At 43.6% G+C, this 22,631-nt stretch overlaps 1 protein-coding gene across 1 annotated transcript in view; it reads left to right on the top strand.

The window, feature by feature from the left end:
* Nucleotides 1-22,631, top strand: part of DNAH9 (dynein axonemal heavy chain 9) — a 342,755-nt gene that overhangs the window by 273,284 nt on the left and 46,840 nt on the right. The window contains 2 exon segments of the mRNA XM_047707126.1: nt 1,273-1,466; nt 4,363-4,511. Of these exon segments, the coding sequence (XP_047563082.1) occupies nt 1,273-1,466; nt 4,363-4,511 (343 nt within the window).

Below are 22,631 nucleotides of genomic sequence, written 5' to 3'. Positions count from 1 at the left end.
GGGCACTCTGGAGAAATGGAAAGGGAAGAAACCCTACCCAATATTTGGTTTCAATGACAAGACTGATGATGCCAACACATACCAAGAGTGTATTAAAGAGTTTATTATTCACATAGTGAGTCTTTCTGGGAGAGCAGGGGAGCTCCCAAGCAGTCTGAAAATGACTTGAGAGCCAGGGAAGGAGACCAGCTTGGAGTTTTTTGGTAGTTTAGGATTGGGGCCAGAGTCAGTATTCTGGTACATGGGCAGGAGTTTACATGCTACAATCTCCCTCCAGCACCAGAGGAGAAAGCACCAATGCTCACTAATCAGCTTGCCCGAATGTGGAGCAGAAAAGGAAGAGGGAGGGATAAGACTTTAAAGCTGTCAGCAATCAAATATCTAAAAATTGAGTCAGACCCTTTATTGAAGAGATCAACTCTACAAATGATTCCAAGTAGCCCACACAAGGAGGATGGGGAAGCTCTATGTTTTCGGTTGCAGAGGATGAACCTGAGAGAGGTTGCTGATTATGAACAGGACTTTAACAACTTGTAGGAAGGACCCTAACGCATACTAATCAGGACCAGCACAAGAACAGGAAGGAGTGGAATTTGGGGGAGGAAAGAACGAGGACCTGTCTGTCCCATGGTGAAAGCAGAACAAACAGGGAGTTGAGTTGGTAACGAGTCTGGCACAGTTCCAAGGTTGGCCACAGATACTCTTGGACGCAGGAGTAGGGAAGCAGGACGCCCAGTTCACTGGAAGGATCGGAAGGAAGGCACTAAATGAAGACATTTGATGTACCAAGTTATGTATTTGAGCTTCATTCTTATGGAAACAGGCAACTCAGGAAATGTTACGTTGGTATTAACACAACATCAGTGATGCTAGCGATGTCTTGAGAAAGAACTTGACAGGAGTTGCCAGTAGAGTGAGTACTGAAAGGAAGGAGTCAGAGACTTAAAAGGTCTGACCTCCATGACCAAAAAATTCATGGCATCCCTTTTGTCCTTCCTTCCAGGCAATACCCAGCAGGTAAGGGCTGCTCAATCTTTATTTGCTAAACTTTGCACATTATTGGTCCAGTTTGCTGAAGGTGACTTTATCAAAACCTTTCTGCTAGTACCTGGGGGGAAAATCCAAAACTCCACAGACAGGAGAATGAATGAGACAGAATTATATCTATACTATTGTCTTGTTCCTTGACCCTACCCACCCCCCAAACACCATGAAAATTATAGCTTTCTGGGGAAATTGCATTTCAGAGCAAGATTCCCTTCAATTTCTCAGGCACTTTCATCAATGGAAGGATTCTATAATCTGGATCGGGACATTGAGGGATCTGCCAAAAGCTGGAAAAAGTTTGTGGAATCGGAATGTCCTGAGAAGGAGAAGCTTCCACAGGAGTGGAAGAACAAGACAGCCCTACAGCGCCTCTGTGTGATGAGAGCCATGCGGCCTGACCGGATGACCTACGCCATGCGGTACGGGACACGGGAGAGTGGGGAGCCCCAGGGAAAGCATGGGGCAGTCTCAGCAATGCCCGATGAGCAGAGCTGAGCACAAAGGTCAACCCCATAAGGCCTATTGCTACGTGTTTGCCATGTATTTTCTTAATACCTAAGTGCATGATTTGGAAAGAGGTACTCATCAATATCAGCTGTATGAAGGATAGTGTATGAAGTGTATGAAGGATAGTATCCTGGGCACACCCGATGTGGTGGGAGATGATGGTACCCAGAGGTTCATCCACAGCAGGAAGAACATCTCTCCCCTCCCCCTCCTTTTTCTTCTTCTTCCTCTCCTTCTCCTCCTCCTTTTCCTTTATCTTCTCCCCCCCTCCTCCTTCTCATTCTTTGTCACGACCCTCTTCCTCTTCTCCTCCCCCTCTCCCTCTTCTCCTTCTCCTCCTCCTCCTCCTCCTTCTTCTTCTTCTTCTTCCCCCTCCTCTTCCTCCCCATTCTTCTTCCTCTTCCTCCTCCTCCTCTTCTTCTTCTTCTTCTTCTTCTTCTTCTTCTTCTTCTTCTTCCTTCTTCCTTCTTCCTTCTTCCTTCTTCCTTCTTTCTTCTTCTCCTTCTTCTTCTTCTCCCGATAATAGCTGTCATACTGAGTGTGAAGTGGTATCTCATTGTGGTTTGATTTGTATTTTCCCAATGACTAATGACAATGAACATCTTTTCACATGAAAAAAAAAAAAGGGAAGAGAATCTCTCTGACCACAAAGAAGGGAGAGAGAAGGAGCGGAGGCTGTAGCTGAGGTGGTAGAAGGATGACAGGAAACTGAGGAGGATCTTGTGTGATGGCGTCTCTTTTCTCTGAAAAGTTGGGAGTGAGGTCATCAGGGGAGTCTGTGTGCCAGAGGTGGTGGCAGTGTTGAAATTTGAGGAGGATGCAGAGTTTGGAATAGAGTCTGTGACAAGTGGGAGAGAAGGCCGACCAGGGGAACCCAAAGAACTCCAAGCAGCATTGAGGGCTCCACTAGTTAAGATCCTGCATGTGTAATGGCACCAGTCTTCACCGTTGGGTGGTTCTCCACAGCAACATCCAACAGCCCAGGTGTAGATGCAGTTCAGTAGGTCTGAAGCATGGCTCAATTCAAGGCAGGGGTTAGGCAAGGGGTGGGGGTAGGGGGATGAGGATATTGATGAGATAATGATTGGACATCAAGGTGCTCAGTTCAAGGCAGGGGTTAGGCAAGGGGCGGGGGTAGGGGGATGAGGATATTGATGAGATAATGATTGGACATCAAGGTGCGTGCAGTCTATAGGGACCGAAAGCAGATTAGCAGCTGCCTGGGGCTGGATGGTGGGAACAGGAGTTCTTCAAGTAGGCAGGAGTAATCTTATTTGGCATGAGGAATGTGTTGTAAAACTGGATTATGGTGAAGGCTGTATAATTCAGTAAATATATCAAAAATTAGTGAATGGCATACTTAAAATAAATAGGTTTTTATGTGAATTGTACCTCAAGAAGTTTTTGGTTTGTTGGTTTGTTTGTTTGTTTGTTTAAGGTTATAGGCCGTGGAATCTACACTGGATAGGAAAGAAGTGAAGAGAGTAAGGGGATGATTTGATTTGACTGATTGACTTTAATTTTTTTGAGAGAGAAAGAGCATATGCAGGAAAAAGGGGAAGGGACAGAGGGAATGAGAGAGAGAATCTTAAGCAGGTTCCACAGTCAGCAAGAAGCCTGATGCTGATGTCATGACCTATGTGGAAATCAAGATTCAGTTGCTTAAACCAACTAAGCCACCCAGATGCCCCAAGTAAGGGAAAGATTTTTTTTTTTTTTTAAGAAAACAGGGAGGACAAAATGCTGAAAATCCTACATCAGTCTTGACACCAGAGCAGGCAAATCAGAGGTGGAATAAGGGTCCGTTGCTGAATTGCTGATAAAAGGCTTTAGTCAGAGGGTGGGATGTTCTCAGTTAAGGTTTCAGATGTGAAAAAGCCCTCAACTGATGACAAGGATGAGGTGTGGCCATGAAATCAGGTGGCTGAATGCAGGAAGAAATGAAGATTAAGAATCAGGAGGATTGTCCACATGAATGTCGACATCGCTCGGGCTGCTAAAGAGATGGTCAATGAGTCAAGGGTTCAGGGAAGGACTAGAGTGACGAGAGGAACAGTAGGTGACATCAACCTGCAGGGGTCATGGGAATGCGGCCGGGGGAATGGGGTGTCCACGGACACCCCAAGTATGGGAAGCCATGGTTTAGAAACAGCAGTCATCAGTGAGGAAGACCATGATCCCACCTCTCAGTCCTGAGGTAGGTCAGAGGCAGGAGAATGAGCCCAGTGGAAGAGACTACAGAGAGAATAGTGTCCTTGGGGAAACGTCAAGGCCGAGAGTTGGACCCGATGACCAGTAAATGGTTACAACTGCAAGGCTTGTTTGGCGTAACATGGGACAGTCTGGAAAGGAACATTGGCCAGTGGAATAAGATGAAACCGATGGTGAGAGAAGCAGGAGAGCATAGGAAGGTGGAGAGCCTTAAATCTTGAGCGGGGAAGGAGGACCATAGGATGTAGAAGATGGAGGATGCAGTTGTGCCTGCAAGCTTCTAGAAAGCATTGATCCTGGTCATCTTCCGGAAGATGATGGTGAAGGGACAGGACACCCAGGCTTCCCAGGGGAGTCGGGTGTGGCGTGTACAGATAGGGATTCAGAACAAGGCCTGATCTAGGACAGCAGGCAGGCAGGAAAGGCATAGCTTCTAAGTGTCGACTTAACAACTAGGGAACTGGAAGTTGGCCGCAGCTCTGTAACTAACTACCAAGCCCATGACCTTGAGTACATCCTGCCAGGTCTGTAGGCCTCCCTGTCTCTAGCATCACAGGTCTGTGACAGATACACATGCATGTGCTTCTTTCCCGGCAGAGATTTTATTGAGGAGAAGTTGGGAAGCCAGTACGTAGTAGGAAGAGCACCAGACTTCGCGACCTCATATGAGGAATCAGGGCCAGCCACACCCATGTTTTTCATCCTGTCTCCAGGGGTGGACCCTCTGAAGGACGTGGAGAATCAAGGTGAGAAATCATCCTCTTGGAGCTGAGGCTGCCCTAGCCCCCACGGACTTTCATTCCTTGCATCCGTTGGTCTCTCTTTTCCTGGCTCAAAGCTCAGTACGCAATACCCAGTATTTGCTAACATAGAGAAGTCAGGGTCATGGGTGAGCCAACACTAGAGGATCTTCCCTGAAGGGGGGACCACCCAGGGCAGTTCATGGAAGAGTCCATGCTAGCAATTTACCAGGAGACCTTGTCCTACCACCCACCCACCCACCTACTCACCCTTGCTTTGGCTGGAGTGGTCTTTCTTCAAGGCTCCTACTGCCCTGAGAATAAGGTCCAAACTCCTTAACGTGTCTCACAGGGAACTTCATCCTCCCGTCCCTCCCTCTTTCTCCTTTCCATTAGTAGTTGTCTATTGCTGCTGTAATGAATTACTGCAAATCTAGAGGCTTAAAATAACATGAATGTATTCTTGTACAGTCCTGGAGATCAGAAATCATAAATGGGTCTTACTGCCTCCTTCTTTTCCTTAGAAAGACTCCTGTGATTATACTGGGCCCACTTAGATAATCCAGGATAAGCTCCCCATCTTGAGGCCTTATATTTACTCACACTACAGAGTCCCCTTTGCCCTGTAAAGTCCTATGTTCATAGGTCCTGAGGATTAGGACATGGACATCTTTGGGGATCTACCATTCTGCCTACATTTCCCTAATCCCCTCTTTTGTATTCTACATGGCACCCATTCTCCCATGCCTGCTGTGTCCCCTCCTGAATCCCCCTACCAGATCAGCTTCTATTCATCCTTCAGATCCCGATTTCAAGTCACCACCTCCAGGAAGCCCTACTGACTTCCAAGATTCTAGGTTCCCCTCCCATGTGCTCCTGGAGCACCCTTCTTTATGTCCATCACCTTATAATTGTCTAATGACCACTGTGTCTTCCTAAGAGAGTGAGAGCTCCTTGGGATCGGGTGTTCTTGTCACCAGGATATCCCTAGTTCCTAGAACTGTGCTGGGTACTCAAGAAATAGATACATTAAATGAAGGAATGAGCAAGTGAATGACAAAACTATAACCCTGGCAAAACGACAAGATTTCATGAAGTTAAATAAAGACCTGACAGGTCAGAGCCCGGGCCGTACAGCTCCAAGAGCAGTCTCTTCATTATGCAATGAAAGGACTCCACAGCCTATGCCTGGTGCTTGGGGGTCATTGAGATGAGGCTGACTCGGTCCTAAAGAATGGATAAGATTAGCACGCTGGGGGCACCTGGGTGGCTCAGTGGGTTAAGCCTTTGCCTTCGACTCAGGTCATGATCTCAGGGTCCTGGGATCGAGTCCCACATCAAGCTCTCTGCTCAGCAGGGAGCCTGCTTCCCCCTCTCTCTCTGCCTGCCTCTCTGCTTACTTGTGATCTCTGTCAAATAAATAAATAAAATCTTAAAAAAAAAATTAGCGTGCTGGGGTGGCTCAGTCGGTTAAGCCATGCGACTCTTGGTTTCAGCTCAGGTCCTGACCTCAGGGTCATGAGAATCAAGCCCCATGTCAGGCTCCACATTCTTTAAAAAAAAAAAAAAAGGGAGAAGAATGGGTAAGATCTATAGGAGGAACAAGAAATATCTTTTTATTCGCTGATTTTATGTATATTTTTGTAGTCTCCTAATAAATTTGCGTGATGCTTGTATATTTTTAAAGTATGGATAATAAAGAATTCAAAATGAAAAGCAACAGTTCTCAGCTCCAGCCAGCCCTCCCCATACCACCCCTTTCCAGACACTTGTTTTTTGTTTTGGGGGGGTTTTGGGGTTTCTTGTGGGGCTTTGTTTTTGTTTTTGTTTTTGCCAATTTCTGAATTTAGTCCTCCTCGTGGTTCCTGCTCTATTTCCTACTAATCTTGTATCCCTAGTTTTTTTGTTTTGTTTTGTTTTGTTTTTAAGTTTTATTTATTTATTTTAGAGAGAGAGCATGAGGGGTGGGGGGCGGGGAGAGAATCTCAGGCAAACTCCATGCCTAGCACAGAGCCAGTGCAGGGCTCAATCTCATGACCCTCAGATCAGGACCTGAGCTGAAGCCCAAAGGAGCTTGCTTAACTGACTGAGCCACCCGAGGCACCCCTTTTATCACAAGTTTTAAATTGATCAATTCTAGGTATCTATTTACATTCCCTGATATAAAAAATAAGAGTTTCACTCCCACTATTGCCCACTCAAGACCGTCCACATCTACCACATTTTTAACAGCTTTACTGAGACATCATTCATATGCGGTATGATTCGCCCATTTCAAGTATATGATTCAGTTTGCTAATATTTTCAGAAGGCTATGCGACCATCACCACAATCTAATTTTAGCAAATTTGTGTCTTTCCCCGCACCAGAAAAATCCTACATCTCTTAGCGAGTACTCCCTATCTCATCTCATGTCCTCCCTAGTCCACCACCAATTTACTTTCTGTCTCTAAGGATTTGCCTGTTCTGGACATTTTCTAGAAGTGAAATCATACATTATGAGGTCTTTCATTGATGGCTTGTTTTACTTAGCATAATATTTTCAAGGTTCATCAAGGTTGCAGCTATAGCATATGCCGTTCCTTTTTTATGGCTGGATAATATTCCCTGTAGATCAATCAAGCAAGTATTATCTTAACAACTATTAAGTCTTCTGATCCAGCACTATAGAATGTCTTCCCATTTATTAAGATCTTCTGTAATTTCTATTGTTACTATTTCATAGTTTGGGGTATATAAACTTGCATTTTTTTTAATTGAAGTATGATTAACAGAAAGTGTTACATTAGTTTCAGGTGTAAAATACAACGATTCCACATTTCTATACAATACTCAGCGCTCGTCACAGTAAGTGTACTCTTAACCTCCTTGCATTTCTTGAGTTCAGTTCATTCCCGAGTAGTTTGTCCTTTTTTATTCTGTTGTATGGTGGGATTATTTCCTTAATTTCATTCTTGGAATGGTCACTGCTAGGGACTTTTGTACATTTTTGTATATTGGCCTCCTATCCTGCAACCTGGCTGAACATGTTTATTAGTTCCAATGATTTTTCTGAATTCCATAGGGTTTTTTTGCAGATACAAGTTTAGGTGATCTACAGAAAGATAGTTTTACTTCTTCCTTTCCAAACTGGATGGCCTTCTATTTCTTCTTCTCGCCTACTTGACCTGGCTAAAATTTATAACACAATATTAGGTAGAAATGGCAAGCTTAGACATCCTGGGCCTATTCTAGATCTTTGAGGAAAATCATTCAGTTTTCACTATTAAATATGATGTTAGCTGCAGGTTTTTATAGATACCCTTCATCAGATAGAGCAAGTTTCCTTCTAGTTTGATGAGATTTTTTTTCCTTTATCATGAAAAGGTATTGGATTTTGTCAAATGCTTTTTCCTTATCCATTGAGATGATATCATTTTGTCCTTTATTCTATTGATATATTACATTAATTGATTTTTGGAATTTAAAGTAACCTCGCATTCCTCAGATCTCACTTGATCCTGGTGTATAATCATTTTATATATTGCTAGACTCGATTTGCATATGTTTCTTTGAGGATTTTTTACACCTATGTTCATAAAAGATAATGACCTGTTGTTTTCTTACCTTGTGATGTCTTTGCGGTATGAGGGAAAAATTAATAACCTATACATGAGAATGATTTGGGAAGTGTTCCTTCCTCTTCTATTTTTTGGAAGATTTTGTGAAAGATTGATATTAATTCTTCATGTATGATAGAATTCATGGTGAAACCACCTGGACCTGAGCTTCTCTTGGTGGGAAGTTTTTAAATTACTACTTCAATCTCATTTGTTATAAATCTATTCTGATTTTCTATTTCTCCCTGAGTGAATTTTGGTATTTATTTCTAGGAATTTGGCCATTTTTTAAGATTTTTTTTTAAAGATTTTATTTATTTATTTATTTGACAGACAGGGATCACAAGTAGGCAGAGAGGCAGGCAGAGAGGGGGGAGGGAAGCAGGCTCCCCGCAGAGCAGAGAACCCAATGCAGGGCTCGATCCCAGGACCCTGAGATCATGACCTGAGCCCAAGGCAGAGGCTTAACCCACTGAGCCACCCAGGCGCCCCGGAACTTGGCCATTTTATTCAATTATCTAATTCATTGGCAAACTCCCAAATTTTGGTATCTATACTAAAATGTTTACTTCCTTGGCATGCCTGGGTGTCTCAGTTGGTTAAACATCTTACTTTAGCTTAAGTCATGATCTCAGGATCCTGGGATCAAGCCCTGTGTCAGGCTCCCTGGTCAGCAAGGAGTCTTGCTTCTTCCTCTACCCCTACCCCGTACTCTGCTTTCTCTCTCTCTCTCTCTCTCTCTCAGATAAATAAATAAACAAATCTTTTTAAAAAATGTTTACTTATGGGGTGCCTGGGTGGATCAGCGCTTCTAAGCATCTGTCTTCAGCTCAGGTCATGATCCCAGGGACCTGGGGTCGAGCCCTACATTGGGCTTCCTGTCTAGCGGGGACCCTGCTTCTCCCTCCCCATCTTATGCTCCCCCTGCTTGTGCTCTCTCTCTCTCTCTGGCCCTCTCTCTCTCTTATAAATAAATAAAATCTTTTTTAAAAAAAAGTTTACTTCCTCTATTGGCCATGTTAACTTTTAAACAATGTTAGTGAAACTTAATGTTTTATTTTGTGACTTCTAGATCATTTCTTTTGACTTCCCTCTGTGTAAGCTGAGACCAGTTTTCCAACTTAATTCAGCTGTGCTTTTTCCATAGACAAGGATGAATATATATTCATTCTACTCTGTTACCATCATTAATCTTATTCATGCCTAGTGCCTAGTCTATGAGTTAACTGTAATATTTGAAAACCAATAGCATTTATGTCATAATTAATTTACACATGTTAGTCACCGAAGAGGCAAGTAAATAAGCCGGGATGACATTTCCTTCTTCGTGGATCCAATGTCCTCATCTCTAGGGGACTCTCAGAGAAGAATGTTCTCAGCACGGAGTTTCAAAGTCATACCAAATTTCAGTTTGCTTCATGTATATGATGATTTTCTTGGATAGCTTTACGTTTTTCCTGGAGTTTCTGAGTGTCTTTTCCTTGTTCTTGGGAGAAGAAACAAATGCCCCCTCTGCCGTTATCATGGCTTCATGCCTCTATTAATTGTATATGTTGTCTAGAATCCACATTATCCTCCTTGAGAATGTTCCACCCAGAGCCCACTTACGTTCTGTTCTAAAATAGATAACTTGCACGCTAGCCACCCTGGATTTACTCTCTCTATATTCTAGTCAAATACTATCATTTTGGGGATCCTGTACCTTTTACCTTCAATTTTGACCCTAGTTTTGCTAGCATGTGCCATCAGAAGAGAATCATGGGAAGTAAAAATTCTGTATCCTTGGGTGGCTAAAAGGCTTTCATTTTGCCCGTATACTCTTTCAGTAGTTTTGCTAGGTGTGAAATGGTTTTTCCAGAATGCATCTGCATTGCTCCGTTGTCTTCCAGAAGTCAGTTGTGTTCCCTTGGGGTCAAATGTCAGTAGGGCGCTCTTCTTCCCGTAGTGGTGGTTACCTGTTTCTGTGCTGGAAACTTGAGGATCATCTCCCTAGCTTGTGTTCTGAAGCACTATGAGCTGTGTTTAGTGGGTGTGGGTCTTTTCCATTCATCTGTTCAGCACTCAGCATGCCATTTTAAGCGGAAAAGTCAGACCTTTCTTGATGTCTGAAAATTTCGCTCTGTTATTCTTGGTAAATATCACTACCATTCACCAAGTTGCTCATCCCCAAAACCTTGGAATCAGTCACCTTAAAGACTCCCTCCACCACCCACCACACTGAGTCTTATTAATTCTACCTCCTAAATCCATTTCAGGCTGGTCTCCTTGTCTCTAGCATCATTGTTGCCTTCCTGGTATGAGTCACTGTAACCTCACTTGGACTGACAAAGGGGCCTCTGAAGTCATCATCCCAGTCTTCTCCCACTGCCTGCAATCTTTGACCACTCAGCAGCCAGAGACATCTTGCTAAACCTCAGATCTGACTGTATCACTCTCCTCCTTAAAAGACTCCAGTGGCTTCCCTTTGTTCTTAGGGAAAGTCTGGTACCACTGGCATGATCTATGTGGCTCTGCGCAGCCTGGCCTTTCTGCCAAGCCTTGGCTTTTTCCTTCCCCCAAGCTCACTCTACTCCAGCCACGCAGTCCTTTTAGGTCCTCAGCCACACTATGAGCCTTCCTGACCTGGGCATTTTCACAAGAGATTTCTTTTATCAGAAATATTTCTCCCCAGCCATTCAAGACTGCGGCACCCGCTCACCCTGCAGGTACCAGCCTCTTCCAACCTCCCCGCAAGACCAGTGACTCCCTGTTATGCATGTATTTGCTTCAGAGCATTCAATACACTTCTAATTAAATATATTAAATATTTCTTTTAAGGGAACTTGGGTGGCTCAGCTGGTTAAGCGTCTGCCTTCGGCTCAGGTCATGATCCCAGAGTCCTGGGATCAAGCCCTCATGGAGCTCCCTGCTCAGCAGGGAGTCTGCTTCTCCCTTTCCCTCTGCTGCTTGTTCTCTCTCTCTCAAATAAAGAAGTAAAATCTTTAGAAAATAAATAAATAAATACTTCTTTTATCATTTTAACTGAGGTTTGCCTACCTGTTTGTCATTAAGGTCCTCAGGTCAAGGACCATGCTTATCAGTACCTAAAAGTGTAACTAGCAGAGAAAAAGCATTCAGCAATTATTTGTGAATTAACACATGAATGTCATGAGAACTGTTGTTGTCGCTGAGTTCCCAATTTTCACCTTTTTATAGAGTTCTGTATTCTGTCTTCTGGAGGTTTAGTCCTTTCGTATTGGCAAATTCTAGCTGCCTCATTTTGGTCCAGTATTTTCCTTTTTGGAAGCTCGCATATGCCCTGTTTATGAGCAATTTCCTTCTGTCCTTTGCCAATTGACCTCCATCTCTTCCATCACGCACTTCGAGGCTTTCTGTCCTTGCAGGGACGCTGACCTCTCCCTGATCCATATTGGTTATTTGTCTCTGAATACATTATCTCAGCCCTGCCCTTGGCCTAATCTCAAGCCGTGTTTCCTTACTGGATGCAATATTGCTGCTCATCAGCCACAGATTACTTAAGCACCTGTGCCTCCTCCTCTCTCTCTCCCTTCCCTGTGCCTTCTTGATGGCTTCATTTATTTTCTAATTCACCCACTTAGAACATAGACTCTGGTGACAGCCATGCTTTCTGCATCTTGAATCAAATCAGATTGCCTGATGGGCTCCTCTTCTCCAGTTTGGAACCTACACGACTGACTCACACTTCCCTCCCTCTCCCTCCCTAGCCCCAGCGTATTAAGGAAACTTACTGTCTCTGTGTTTGGGGAGAGTCTGTGTATCAGACAGTTCACTGTTTCACTCTGCGTCAATGCTTACAAAGCTTGGCATCCTTTCCCATTTTTGAGTTTGTGATTTATGTTCTGAACTCCTTCATTTCTCTGTCCCTTTGTTTCAACATGGCAGGTTTTAATATTGGGGAGGGTTTTAAAACCTGAGAGTCAGGGCACCCGGATGGCTTAGTTTGTTAAGCATCCGACTCTTGATATCAGCTCAGGTCTTGATCTTGGGGTCATGAGTTCGAGCCCCACAGTGGGCTTCATGCTGGGCGTGGAGCCTACAAATGAATGAATGAATGAGTGAGTGAATGAATGAACCTACCTACCTACCTGAGAGTTAAGTGAAAGCTTTGTTGCCTCATCCTCATGCCACCATCACCCCCTACCCCCAACCCAAATGCACTGAACCCACGAAGTCCCGTGTAAGATTTTAGGAGTTCTCGAGTCCCTACATCTCATCCCTTTGACCCTTGATCAGGAATCTATGCTTTTCTGGCAGCTTTGTGCCTCTTAGTCTCCTCCAGGATTTTCCTTCCTCAACAACTTTGGAGGAGGAGGAGGGAGGGGCGGGGAGGAGGACAAAATTCCATCCACTTTCCATGGCTTCTGTTCTAACACAAGACCTAGCACCATCCACCCCCACTGCTTTCCTTCTTGCCTTCTCAGATTAATCCCTTGAAGTGCTTTAATGTAACCCTCTTTGCCTTTCTCTTCATCACCTCCTTTCTGAATGAGCCACACTTCCTTATTTCCATACATTCTTGCCTTTGCTTCTTTTAAAAGCAATCACCCATTTTTCCCAATCACCCATAATACCTGCTTCCTAGGGCTACGGTAGGATAGAAGTGAAATCTCGGACATGAAAAGACTTTGAAATGTTCAGAGCACAGTAGCGTCATATGGCATTCTAACGAAGATGATAATTCCTCTGTTCTTTGAGGCAGCTCAGCTGGCTCCTTCCTCTCTGTCCTTGAAGCATGGCTTCATCCGTGGCCCTCCCAACCCACAACTCCCCTTTCCACCCTAACTCCCAGGCAACTTCTCTTTCTCTTGACTCTCTCATCATCTTACTCGGTCTCTCTCCTCCTGTGTTCAGTTATCTGGCTTTAACAAATAATTCTGTAATTTCTACCACCTTTGTCTTCCACTGTTTCCTTGTTTGCTCTCTCCAAGGTGCTGATCAGAACTCTGATTTTTTTGCAAACCTGCTACCCAGTGTGTTCAAAGAACGTATTCAATTTAGTGTTTCTGTTGCCAGATTACCCACACTTTGCATGCAGCCTCTTTCCCATTGTTCCTGGCTCTATTCTCTTTTCTTTAATAGTCCATTGGAACTCAGTGAGGTGGGAGCAAGTGCAGTCTCGGAAAACAGCTTCAGGATTGGGGGAATATTGGTTTTTGTGTTGAGAGAGACTCACTTGTTCATGTGCCAGGGAGTGGGAAAGTGAATAGGGAGATAAAGGTTGATGATACAAGGAGAGATGGGATTCGGGGAACAGAAGAGGGAAAGGAAGAGGGAGGACACATCTTCCATTGAGCGGGGATGCAGATAAAATGGCAGAAAATTGAAGGAGTTCCTGCCACGTGGCATATGTTTCCCCAGGGAAGTAGAGAGTGAAGCAAGTTGCTGGGAGTCGACGGAAAGATTGCCAAACAGCATTGAGGATGAGAATCATGAACTTGGGGTGGCTCCAACTCCCCAAATGTTTCCCTTCCTGTCTTGTTAATTCATCTAGGATTGGATGGATTTAGCAAAAGGGTGGCACAGAAGCAGAAGGGGCACTGGAGTTGAAGGTTTTGTAAGATCTTCGTCCTAAAGGATTATTGAATCCATATTAAAATAAGAGAGAAGTCAAGGTGAAGGTTAGAAAAAATAGAAGAGCCAATGGACTGGGCATTTCACTGAAGCAGAGTGACAGGTAAGGAGGGATGGAGGGAACCGACTAGAGAGGAGAAAGCAATAGTAGTAGACATGAATGAAGAATTTGTCCGACATGGTTCTTGATGATCGTAAAGTCCTGGGCACAGCCATGGGGAGTGAGTAATGGAAGTGGATGGAGTTTGGTTCTTTGAAGATGTCGACGCATGAGTCTTGAGGTTGGCTGAGTCATCCATTGTGACCTTGAGTTTTGCTGGGATAATGCTGAAACGGGACATATGGAAGATTTTGAACTGAGCCCCCAGTGGAAATGAATCTCACTGGGAAGTTGGTGGAAGGCAGAGAACATAGACATTAGCAGATAATATAGCCAAATGGCATGTGCTTAAAAAGAAAGGGGGCTTTTATACAAGGATGGGAAGAAATAACCTGCAAGTGAAGAGGAACCTAGAAAAACATTCCCCTTCCTCCTAGCCCTGTGGACACACGGAGCTCGGAAGAGGGCCACGGAAGGTGCCACGTCCTCAGAGACAGACAAAGAAGCATGCTGGAGAGGTGTGGAAGGAGGTTTACGATGGACACAATCTGGGTGACATTGCCATGTGGAGAGTGGGAAGGAAGATCAGAAAAGGAAAGAAGAGTTAAAGGTAGTGGGAGTGGGGAGGCATGGAAGCCATGGTGCAGAACAGCATGAAGATGAAAAGCCACGAGAACGTGGCTGGCATGAGGGGCTTGCTGGTGATGGTGCAGGGAGACCCAAGAGCCTCAGAGTTGCCAGTGGAAGGACCCTGCAAGTTTGCCCCAGCACATCATGGGGCTGGCACGTTTGGTCCTTGCAAATCCTATCAATGCTTCCCCTTCTCAACTTCTCCACGTCAGCCTTATCACCACACCTCAAGCCTACACTAACACACGCTGAGCCCCCCTGTGCATGCCAGCCTCTGCCCCAATGCGTCCCTGCAGTCCGTGGTTTGCAAACTGATCTTCAGCAAGAACCTCTTCTCCTACATCTCCCTGACAAACAAAAGAAATTGGCTCTTTTGTGAGTAGGAACCTCATGGAGGCTGTCTAATAATCCCGGCACCTTTTATCCTGGCACTTTCTCTGGAATAAGTTGTTTATATTGCCGGTTCCAAAGCTGACATCAGATCTATTGCCAGCAAGGATTTATGGTTTAATAAGGGTGTTTCTCGGGCTCATCTCAGTTGAATCTCTAATAACTCTTCTCGCTGCAGAAAGTCATCATCCTTCGTCTTGCACAGACTTGGGAAAGAGACTCTATACCTTTTCTTAGCATTTAAAAGAAATATCCAGTATTGACAGTTTTGTTTAAATTTTTTGCACAAAATATCGAATTGCATCTTTCATTTTAGTTCCCCTGAAACAAAATGTTTAAGGACATATTTTTTAATCTTCTTTCTGTCTATTTCTTTTCTTTTCTCTCGTGTACTTTATCTTCCTAGAAGAAAATTGCTCCATAATTCCTGCGTGGCCGTAGATACACTTTTATGATCCTCTGTCTAAAGAATATTATGTAATTTCTCTAAACTTTATTGTACGGGGCTAATAGCTGACATCCCAGCAGAAGTGGTCCTCACTGCTGAGGCTGGCTGCGTTGTGTGAAGTTTCTCCTGGGCCGGCAGAACACGCAGTGAGATGGCTGTGATGTGTGTCCCTGTAACAGGCGCCCTTCCCAGGACGCAGAGCATCTCCACCTGCCCAGCCAAGCCCTTTCTTGTCCTGCCTTTTGCTCCTCTTTGCTCTCACTCATGCAAAATGAGGAGACAAGACATTCCTCTGTGTTGAGGAGCAGCAGAGGAGGCTAATACGGAGTAAAGACCAAGAAGCCAGAGCTATCTGAGTCTTTTTTTTTTTTTTTTTCAGGGTATTTTATTTTATTATTTTTTTTTATTTTTTTTTTCAGCATAACAGTATTCATTATTTTTGCACCACACCCAGTGCTCCATGCAATCCGTGCCCTCTACAATACCCACCACCTGGTGCCCCCAACCTCCCACCCCCCACCCCTTCAAAATTCTCAGATCGTTTTTCAGAGTCCATAGTCTCTCATGGTTCACCTCCCCTTCCAATTTCCCTCAACTCCCTTCTCCTCAACATCTCCCCTTGTCCTCCATGCTATTTGTTATGCTCCACAAATAAGTGAAACCATATGATAATTGACTCTCTCTGCTTGACTTATTTCACTCAGCATAATCTCTTCCAGTCCCGTCCATGTTGCTACAAAACTTGGGGATTCATCCTTTCTTTTTTCTTTTTTCTTCTTCTTTTTTTTTTTTTTACAGCTTTATAAACATATATTTTTATCCCCAGGGGTACAGGTCTGCGAATCGCCAGGTTTACACACTTCACAACACTCACCATAGCACATACCCTCCCCGATATCCATAACCCCACCCCCTGTCCCAACCCCCTCCCCCCATCAACCCTCAGTTTGTTTTGTGAGATTAAGAGTCACTTATGGTTTGTCTCCCTCCCAATCCCATCTTGTTTCATTTACTCTTCTCCTACCCCCTCGACCCCCCATGTTGCATCTCCTCTCCCTCATATCAGGGAGATCATATGATAGTTGTCTTTCTCCGATTGACTTATTTTGCTAAGCATGATACCCTCTAGTTCCATCCACGTCGTCGCAAATGGCAAGATTTCATTTCTTTTGATGGCTGCATAGTATTCCATTGTGTATATATACCACCTCTTCTTTATCCATTCGTCTGTAGATGGACATCTAGGTTCTTTCCATAGTTTGGCTATTGTAGACATTGCTGCTATAAACATTCGGGTGCACGTGCCCCTTCGGATCACTACGTTTGTATCTTTAGGGTAAATACCCAGCAGTGCAATTGCTGGGTCATAGGGTAGTTCTATTTTCAACCTTTTGAGGAACCTCCATGCTGTTTTCCAGAGTGGTTGCACCAGCTTGCATTCCCACCAACAGTGTAGGAGGGTTCCCCTTTCTCCGCATCCTCGCCAGCATCTGTCATTTCCTGACTTGTTAATTTTAGCCATTCTGACTGGTGTGAGGTGATATCTCATGGTGGTTTTGATTTGTATTTCCCTGATGCCGAGTGATATGGAGCACTTTTTCATGTGTCTGTTGGCCATCTGGATGTCTTCTTTGCAGAAATGTCTGTTCATGTCCTCTGCCCATTTCTTGATTGGATTCTTTGTTCTTTGGGTGTTGAGTTTGCTAAGTTCTTTATAGATTTTGGACACTAGCCCTTTATCTGATATGTCATTTGCAAATATCTTCTCCCATTCTGTCAGTTGTCTTTTGGTTTTGTTCACTGTTTCCTTTGCTGTGCAAAAGCTTTTGATCTTGATGAAATCCCAATAGTTCATTTTTGCCCTTGCTTCTCTTGCCTTTGGTGATGTTCCTAGGAAGATGTTGCTGCGGCTGACGTCGAAGAGGTTGCTGCCTGTGTTTTCCTCGAGGATTTTGATGGATTCCTTTCTCACATTGAGATCCTTCATCCATTTTGAGTCTATTTTCGTGTGTGGTGTAAGGAAATGATCCAATTTCATTTTTCTGCATGTGGCTGTCCAATTTTCCCAACACCATTTATTGAAGAGGCTGTCTTTGTTCCATTGGACATTCTTTCCTGCTTTGTCGAAGATGAGTTGACCATAGAGTTGAGGGTCCATTTCTGGGCTCTCTATTCTGTTCCATTGATCTATGTGTCTGTTTTTGTGCCAGTACCATGCTGTCTTGATGATGACAGCCTTGTAATAGAGCTTGAAGTCCGGAATTGTGATGCCAACAACTTTGGCTTTCTTTTTCAATATTCCTTTGGCTATTCGAGGTCTTTTCTGGTTCCATATAAATTTTAGGATTATTTGTTCCATTTCTTTGAAAAAAATGGATGGTACTTTGATAGGAATTGCATTAAATGTGTAGATTGCTTTAGGTAGCATAGACATTTTCACAATATTTATTCTTCCAATCCAGGAGCATGGAACATTTTTCCATTTCTTTGTGTCTTCCTCAATTTCTTTCATGAGTACTTTATAGTTTTCTGAGTATAGATTCTTAGTCTCTTTGGTTAGGTTTATTCCTAGGTATCTTATAGTTTTGGGTGCAATTGTAAATGGGATGGACTCCTTAATTTCTCTTTCTTCTGTCTTCTTGTTGGTGTAGAGAAATGCAACTGATTTCTGTGCATTGATTTTATATCCTGACACTTTACTGAATTCCTGTACAAGTTTTAGCAGTTTTGGAGTGGAGTCTTTTGGGTTTTCCACATAGAGTATCATATCATCTGCGAAGAGTGATAGTTTGACTTCTTCTTTGCCGATTTGGATGCCTTTAATTTCCTTTTGTTGTCTGATTGCTGAGGCTAGGACTTCTAGTACTATGTTGAATAGCAGTGGTGATAACGGACATCCCTGCCGTGTTCCTGACCTTAGCGGAAAAGCTTTCAGTTTTTCTCCATTGAGAATGATATTTGCAGTGGGTTTTTCATAGATGGCTTTGATAATATTGAGGTATGTGCCGTCTATCCCTACACTTTGAAGAGTTTTGATCAGGAAGGGATGCTGTACTTTGTCAAATGCTTTTTCAGCATCTATGGAGAGTATCATATGGTTCTTGTTCTTTCTTTTATTAATGTGTTGTATCACATTGATTGATTTGCGGATGTTGAACCAACCTTGCAGCCCTGGAATAAATCCAACTTGGTCGTGGTGAATAATCCTTTTAAAGTACTGTTGAATCCTATTGGCTAGTATTTTGGCGAGAATTTTTGCATCTGTGTTCATCAAGGATATTGGTCTGTAGTTCTCTTTTTTGTTGGGATCCTTGTCTGGTTTTGGGATCAAGGTGATGCTGGCCTCATAAAATGAGTTTGGAAGTTTTCCTTCTATTGCTATTTTTTGGAACAGTTTCAGGAGAATAGGAATTAGTTCTTCTTTAAATGTTTGGTAGAATTCCCCCGGGAAGCCGTCTGGCCCTGGGCTTTTGTTTGTTTGGAGATTTTTGATGACTGTTTCAATCTCCTTACTGGTTATGGGTCTGTTCAGGCTTTCTATTTCTTCCTGGTTCAGTTGTGGTAGTTTATATGTCTCTAGGAATGCATCCATTTCTTCCAGATTGTCAAATTTGTTGGCGTAGAGTTGCTCATAGTATGTTCTTATAATTGTCTGTATTTCTTTGGTGTTCGTTGTGATGTCTCCTCTTTCATTCATGATTTTATTTATTTGGGTCCTTTCTCTTTTCTTTTTGATAAGTCTGGCCAGGGGTTTATCAATCTTATTAATTCTTTCAAAGAACCAGCTCCTAGTTTCGTTGATTTGTTCTATTGTTTTTTTGGTTTCTATTTCATTGATTTCTGCTCTGATCTTTATGATTTCTCTTCTCCTGCTGGGTTTAGGGTTTCTTTCTTGTTCTTTCTCCAGCTCCTTTAGGTGTAGGGTTAGGTTGTGTACCTGAGACCTTTCTTGTTTCTTGAGAAAGGCTTGTACCGCTATATATTTTCCTCTCAGGACTGCCTTTGTTGTGTCCCACAGATTCTGAACTGTTGTGTTTTCATTATCATTTGTTTCCATAATTTTTTTCAATTCTTCTTTGATTTCCTGGTTGACCCATTCATTCTTTAGAAGGATGCTGTTTAGTCTCCATGTATTTGGGTTCTTTCCAAATTTCCTCTTGTTATTGAGTTCTAGCTTTAGAGCATTGTGGTCTGAAAATATGCAGGGAATGATCCCAATCTTTTGATACCGGTTGAGACTTGATTTAGGACCAAGAATGTGATCTATTCTGGAGAATGTTCCATGTGCACTAGAGAAGAATGTGTATTCTGTTGCTTTGGGATGAAATGTTCTGAATATATCTGTGATGTCCATCTGGTCCAGTGTGTCATTTAAGGCCTTGATTTCCTTGTTGATCTTTTGCTTGGATGATCTGTCCATTTCAGTGAGGGGAGTGTTAAAATCCCCTACTATGATTGTATTCTTGTCGATGTGTTTCTTTGATTTTGTTATTAATTGGTTTATAGAGTTGGCTGCTCCCACGTTAGGGGCATAGATATTTAAAATTGTTAGATCTTCTTGTTGGACAGTTCCTTTGAGTATGATATAGTGTCCTTCCTCATCTCTTATTATAGTCTTTGGCTTAAAATCTAATTGATCTGATATAAGGATTGCCACTCCTGCTTTCTTCTGATGTCCATTAGCATGGTAAATTCTTTCCACCCCCTCACTTTAAACCTGGAGGTGTCTTCGGGTGTAAGATGAGTTTCTTGTAGGCAACATATAGATGGTTTTTGTTTTTTGATCCATTCTGATACCCTGTGTCTTTTGATTGGGGCATTTAGCCCATTAACATTCAGGGTAAGTATTGAGAGATATGAATTTAGTGCCATTGTATTGCCTGTAAGGTGACTGTTATTGTATATTGTCTCTGTTTCTTTCTGATCTACTACTTTTAGGGTCTCTCTTTGCTTAGAGGACCCCTTTCAATATTTCCTGTAGAGCTGGTTTGGTATTTGCAAATTCTTTCAGTTTTTGTTTGTCCTGGAAGCTTTTAATCTCTCCGTCTATTTTCAATGATAGCCTAGCTGGATATAGTATTCTTGGCTGCATGTTTTTCTCATTTAGTACTCTGAATATATCATGCCAGCTCTTTCTGGCCTGCCAGGTCTCTGTGGATAAGTCTGCTGCCAATCTAATATTTTTACCATTGTACGTTACAGACTTCTTTTCCCGGGCTGCTTTCAGGATCTTTTCTTTGTCACTAAGACTTGTCAATTTTACTATTAGGTGACGGGGTGTAGACCTATTCTTATTGATTTTGAGGGGGGTTCTCTGAACCTCCTGGATTTTGATGCTTGTTCCCTTTGCCATATTGGGGAAATTCTCTCCAATAATTCTCTCCAATATACCTTCTGCTCCCCTCTCTGTTTCCTCTTCTTCTGGAATCCCAATTATTCTAATGTTGTTTCGTCTTATGGTGTCACTTATCTCTCGAATTCTCCCCTCGTGGTCCAGTAGCTGTTTGTCCCTCTTTTGCTCAGCTTCTTTATTCTCTGTCATTTGGTCTTCTGTATCGCTAATTCTGTCTTCTGCCTCATTTATCCTAGCAGTGAGAGCCTCCATTTTTTATTGCACCTCATTAATAGCTTTTTTGATTTCAACTTGGTTAGATTTTAGTTCTTTTATTTCTCCAGAAAGGGCTTTTATATCTCCCGAGAGGGTTGCTTTAATATCTTCCATGCCTTTTTCAAGCCCGGCTAGAACCTTGAGAATCATCATTCTGAACTCTATATCTGACATATTACCAATGTCTGTATTGATTAGGTCCCTAGCCTTTGGTATTGCCTCTTGTTCTTTTTTTTGTTGTGAATTTTTCCGCCTTGTCATTTGTCCAGATAAGAGTTTATGAAGGAGCAAGTAAAATACTAAAAGGGTGGCAACAACCCCAGGAAAATATGCTTTAGCCAAATCAGAAGAGATCCCGAATTGTGAGGGGGGAGAAAGGGATAAAAAGGGGTTCAGAAAGAAAGAAAAAAAAACTATTAAAAAAAAGAAAGCTGATAAAGAAAAAATGTAAAAAGAGGAAAAAATATATATATATTAGATAAACTATTTAAAAAACGTTAAAAAAAAGAAAATGGTAAAAGTTAAAAAAAATTTAGCAGAAGAAGAGAAAAAGAAAAAAAAATTGAAAAAGAAAAAAAAATTAAATTAACTGCAAGGCTAAAAAATCATGGGGAGAAAGCCATGAGTTCCGTGCTTTGCTTTCTTCTCCTCTGGAATTCCGCCGTTCTCCTTGGTAGGTGAACTTGGTCCTGGCTGGGTTTCCCGTAGATCTTCTGGGGGAGGGGCCCGTTGTAGTGATTCTCAAGCGTCTTTGCCCCAGGCGGAGTTGCACCGCCCTTACCCGGGGCCGCGCTGAGTCATCCGCTCGGGTTCGCTTTCGGGAGCTTTTGTTCCCTGAGCGCTTTCCGTAGAGTCCGGAGGACGGGAATAAAGATGGCGGCCTCCCGGTCTCCGGCCCGGAGGAGCCGAGAGCCCGGGGCCCCACTCCTCAGTGAGCCCTCAGAGAACAGTGCCAAATGACTCCCGTCACCCTGGCCTCCGGCCGCGCTCTGAGCTGACCGAGCCTGCGACCGGTTCAAGGCAACCCTGAGCTGAGAGTCACTCCTCGGCTCTGTCTCTGCAGCCGGCTTCCCCGTTCTAATACCGGTAAGCTCTGCGACACTGAGACACCCCCGATCCTTCTGCGACCCTGCGGGACCTGAGGCCGCGCTTACCCCGCCTGGGCTTCACCCCAGTTAAGCCTCTGGAGCGATGTCCCTCAGCAGAACAGACTTTTAAAAGTCCTGATTTTGCTCCGTTGCTCCGCCGCTCGCTGGGAGCCGGCCCCTCCCCCCGCGGTCTATCTTCCCGTCGCTTTGGATTCACTTCTCCGCCAGTCCTACCTTGCAGAAAGTGGTTGATTTTCTGTTTCTGGAATTGCTGTTCTTCTTCTCTTCAATCTCCCGTTGGATTTGTAGGTGTTTGCAATCTTTAGATAAGCTATTTAGCTGATCTCCCGCTACCCGAAGTAGTCTCAGCCTGCTACTTCTCCGCCATCTTGACTCCTCAAGACGAGCTATCTGAGTCTTATCCCAACCAGGCATCCCTCCCCGTGGAGGTCCAGGGAAAATCCATAGCTTGGAAGCCATTTCAGGCTCTAGGGCAGCAGACCAATGCCTGGTGTTCAAGCGAAGCCACACCAAAGGGCATCATCACTTCACTCCACCCTTGGGGACTCAGTGAGGGTGGTGGGGGTTGATGTCCAACAAGTGCTTCCTCTTGTTTGGGAACAGAGAGCGGGAAGAGGTATCCCTCACCCCCCAGCACGCTCCTGAGAGGA

This window comes from Lutra lutra, chromosome 16 (genome assembly GCF_902655055.1).
Source record: "Lutra lutra chromosome 16, mLutLut1.2, whole genome shotgun sequence".
Taxonomy (NCBI): domain Eukaryota; kingdom Metazoa; phylum Chordata; class Mammalia; order Carnivora; family Mustelidae; genus Lutra; species Lutra lutra.
Note: the sequence above shows the minus strand (reverse complement) of the source record. Positions and strands in the feature narration are given on the sequence as shown.